The sequence below is a fragment of the Tarenaya hassleriana genome, unplaced genomic scaffold, assembly GCF_000463585.1.
Source record: "Tarenaya hassleriana unplaced genomic scaffold, ASM46358v1 Cleome90, whole genome shotgun sequence".
NCBI classification, from domain to species: Eukaryota; Viridiplantae; Streptophyta; class Magnoliopsida; order Brassicales; family Cleomaceae; genus Tarenaya; species Tarenaya hassleriana.
The window spans coordinates 44,557-49,317 of NW_010971390.1; the positions used below are offsets into that span (position 1 = coordinate 44,557).

Genomic DNA, 4,761 nt, shown 5'->3' on the forward strand with positions numbered 1-4,761 from the left:
CCCAGCCTATATTCCTCCGAGGTGGGGTGAGAATAATTGAGCACAGAAAAAAACCGGGGTAAACGAGCCGGCTCATCACGGGCCTAGCTCGCTGGCCAAATTTTTTTTAATTTTTTTTTATATATTTTAAAATATTTTTATATATAAATTATATTTTTATTACATATTTAATTTATTTTGTTTAAAATTTTACTTTTTTATTATATTTAAGATATTTTAAAAGCTCGCGGGCTAAGGCGATATGGGATGGGTTGGTCTATTTTTGGCTCGTTAAAAAACGGACTAGACTGGGTTGGGCTAAAATTTTCTCGGATCGGGACGAGTCGGGTCGGGCTAGGCCGGGCTGTGCCGTTTTACATTCCTACTTAAAACCATCGAGAACAAATATATATAGGAACAAAAACTTTATTGCCTTTTTATATCCCGAAATTCAATATTTACACAGTTATAAACATAAGAATTCTGGTATTATTTCTCATTGAAAAGAATCTAATGATATAATAGAATTAGAAAAGAAAAAAAATCATCACATATGTATACATATAATCTATGGATTAACTCAAACAGATTGATTATAAATCCGTGGTTTAGTCATAAGCTGATAAATTAATGTTAATGATTAAACAGACTATCAAACCCAACCCTTGATTATTTAATTTAACCCAAATAGTTATTATAATTCTATTAAATTCCATGGATCGGCTATTTAAAACCCAATCGATTAATTAGATCACAAACAAATAGAAAACTGTAACAATTTGCACTAATCAAAACCCAAAGCCTGAAGTTTCAACAATCATTAATTTAATTATCTGATTAAATAATTTAATCGAATAATTTAATGAGTCAACGAGTGGCCTAAAATGAGCTGGACAAATTATTTACCCTTAGTGATTCCATGTTATTTATGATTCCGCAATAATTAGACGCTTAAAGTGGAAAAAAATTTATTGACTTTTTTGGGATCCACGACATAATTTATAAATGATTAGCAGATATTTTGGAGCCTACTATTAGAGAAAATGGAGGAAAGTGAATAGGCTAACATAAGAATATTTCATTTGTTTATAAATCTTGCGTCATTAACTCAGCTATATATATATATATATATAATGGAGTAATACAGTGCATTTTAAGGAACATATCTTCAAAGGTGGATTATCGTGTATTTCTTGGGAGCATCAAGAATATTTTCTTGTTAGATTATGGACTATATATATATATATATATATTGCGTATGTGTGGATATGATGTCATCATGTACAGTTAGGTACATATATCAAAGGTGATTGTATATGTACGTGTACGTATAGATAAAGTGTATACGTGGATACGTGGAAAAAAAGTGTACGCCCTGTATATATATATATTGTGTATATGTGTGTGATACATTTCATTTGTGTCAGAAAAAAATAAAAAATGATTTATATATAAGAATATACGCTAATATTGACAGAAAAATATATATTAAAATTGTCGTGAATAATCGGATTGAAGTTTTTTATATATTTAAAATCAAGTCGATGAAATTATATCTACCGAATTATTATTAGTAATATATATACATATAGAATATATTTGTATGTAATTGTGTATATTGTGAATTTATGACTTTTGAAAATATAATCGAAGAATCGAAAATAGTTTACGTAATTCCGTTACCGGTCACCATGTTAAATGTTTGGGACAATTGCACTTAACCCCCTAAGCTTCAGGATACTTACATATATTACCAAATATATTTATTCTATAATTTGGCCACTAATGGTTGGCTCATATATATATATATATATCCATCACCATTCAATCTTTTTTTTTGTTTAAGGAGAATAACTGCATGGACAACTAGTTCATGAAAAACATGTTCTATAAAATAAATTACGACAAAAAAAGCAGAATCAGAATAATATTAAAAATAAAAAATCTAAAATAGCATTAATTAAATAAACTTATAATTTTTTTATACGAAACAGAGGTGTTTATAAGTAATATTATGTGTTTAAATATATTAAATTAAGATTATTAAGAATAGATTCAATTTAAGAAAATAAATTTTATGCTTTTCAAGAATTGTTATAATCATTTTATCTTTAAATTTAAACTTATATACTATATATGCGGTGATTATAAAAAAACTGAGGACCTCTGAGGGAATTACAAATAAATTAAGTTTGGATGGAGATTATTATAGCAAAATAAGTTTCCATTTTATAAGAATTGATGACGTGGCATCATGGCTAACCACAACAAGTGGATTGCATTTGTCCAATTCAACTACTAATTAAGTTATAATATATACTTTCTTCATGGCCTACGGATATCTAAATTTCAGTTGTTTGTTTAAACACGAAATGTCAACTTCCCTTATTATTTTTTTCTCTCAATAAAAATATATTCAAAAGATGGAGCAAATATATTCAACAATTTTGTACCAATACATAAAATATAGTTTAGGTTGAAACAAAACAAAAACAACAGCTATATCTATCTATTCGACTATACAAAATTAAATCAAATTTTGTCGTATTCAAAATTATTCTGATATATAAATTGTCTATTGGAAATACAATTGAATTAAGAACAAGTATAAAAATAATTAAAAATTAATAAAAACGAGTTTTCTCTATAAAAGATATTCTTTTTAAATGAAAATCAAACAGTCTAACCAAACCGAGTTTTATATAAAAATCAAAATATGTATAGTATTTTTAACAATATATAAAATGTTAAAGCCAATTGAAAAACCAAATAATATGTAGTTAAATAATATATACATATATATTTAAATAAAATCTAAGATTTAGTTTCTATGAATTTTCAACTGAATTTATTAATCTGAAAATAATATAAGAATAATTTAAAATTCAAATAAAAAAGAACTATTATTTTATAAATATTAATGAAAATAAAATTTAAATTAGAAAAATGATAGAAAAATTATATGGGTTCGAAATTATATAGGGAAGTCCCCCAGTCTAGTGGTTAGTGACAACTTTCTCTACCAAGTTTACCTGCTCTGTGTAGTTTGCCGGCTACTGCGCAGGCGGTGGATTTTCTCAGGTTCACGATGCTGTTCTGATGTCATTCTCGTCCGGTCCATGGGCTGAGAGGCGTTGCGGTGTCCAGTGTCCGATCCGAAGGATTGTAGGATAGGGGTTTCCATCGTAACAATATATATATATATATATATATATATATATATGGTTTTAAAAGATCTTCAATAAATAAAAAATCTATAAATCATCAAGCAGTTGAAACAAATCACAATCGTTGGCCCAATAAAAGCCCACTTCTAGGCCCATAAGCAGTTCCGTTAAAAGGTACCGTTCATTGTTTCGTCGAACAGAGCAGAGCACAGAAGGAACACAGAGCCTCACATATTAAAAGTAACTGTTAATAACAAAGAGCCTCACAGTAATTTAAATTTTGCCACTAAATCGATCATTGGGGTTCATTTTCACTGCTAAAGCAAATTACTTTTTTTGTCATGTAAGGCACTGATTCCGTCTTCGTTTGCTTAGAAATTGTCAGCTCCCCACTGTATTTGATAAAAAACAAACATGAATCAGGAAAAAAGCCACGATCTTTGATTGACCCAAGAGAGAAATGGAGATAAAGAAGCCATCGTTGCTGTTCAAGAGCATTTTGACAGAAGATTCGGCGATTTTACTGCATCGAACCCTAACGTTTTCAGAGCTTCGTTGCATTGCTTTTGGATTTACGAGGGAAGAGATTGCGAGAAAGTGTGATTTTTATTGATTTCTTGAAGCAAATCACGAGTTCATATTGTATTACAAAGGGCACCGGATTTCGCAGCTCTTGCATGACGCCTCAAGAATCTATATCGAGCCCTCAATAGATTATAGAAAGTTACTTAATGTTGTCACTACTAGCAACCAAAAGCCGGGGAAAAAAAAAATTGAAAAGCCAGACCCAGAATTCTCGGTCTCACTTAACGATCAACCTAACAAAAAGGGAGTGACAAGGTTATGGAAATACGCCTTCCTTGCGTCACAAGTCTCCGTGGCGGGAGACATTCCAAAGTTGCCATCCAATAAGTTCCATGATCCATCCCACCAGAGCCCGTTGTCTTCGATTACAGGAGCCTCATCAGGCCAATAGCCATTGTTGGGTCGATTGCAATGCCCTTCTAGTTGCTCCTCTGTTGTATTCAGGCTATAAGCTGATGTTATTGCAGTTGTCGGTGCCATCTGAGGAACATAGACCGCACAGTTGCTGCTGCTGTCGCCGCTGTTGTTGTCTTGGAGTAAAGAAATGATCTTTTTCATGTCCAGTTGGTTAAACTGAAACAGTTGTTGTTGTTGTTGCTGTTGCTGCTGCATCTGCTGTTGAAACTGTTGCCTCTTCAAGAGACGGTTCTTCTTCGCCTTTTCGACGTTGTTAGGAGGAGATTTCTTCTTCTTCTTGAAGCGGGTTCGCCAGTAATTCTTGATCTCGTTATCCGTTCGTCCTGGCAAACTACGTGCTATGGTCGACCATCTGAAAACGGACAAAAGAAAAAAAAACCCGATAACTTGTCTGAAAAAAAAACAAGTAGGACATTGATTTGTGTGTTTTTTGTTTTTACCTGTTGCCCCACTTGGAATGTAACTCAAGGATTATGGTCTCTTCACGAGGAGTGATCTGGCCCCTCTTAAGGTCAGGTCTGAGGTAATTCACCCATCTCAGTCTGCAGCTTTTGCCATTCCTCTTCAATCCTGAACCAACCAACGATTATGGAATATGGGGGGGGGGGGGGGG

At 32.1% G+C, this 4,761-nt stretch overlaps 1 protein-coding gene across 1 annotated transcript in view; it reads right to left on the reverse strand.

Moving 5' to 3' along the window:
• Positions 1-3,753: 3,753 nt before the first annotated feature.
• LOC104804572 (myb-related protein 305-like) overlaps positions 3,754-4,761 on the reverse strand; it is a 1,482-nt gene continuing 474 nt past the window's right edge. The window contains exons 2-3 of the mRNA XM_010528881.1: positions 4,589-4,718; positions 3,754-4,500 (exon numbers count right to left, since the gene is read on the reverse strand). Coding sequence (XP_010527183.1) covers positions 3,960-4,500; positions 4,589-4,718 — 671 coding nt within the window. The 3' untranslated portion in view covers positions 3,754-3,959. The remainder of the gene's footprint in view (positions 4,501-4,588; positions 4,719-4,761) is intronic.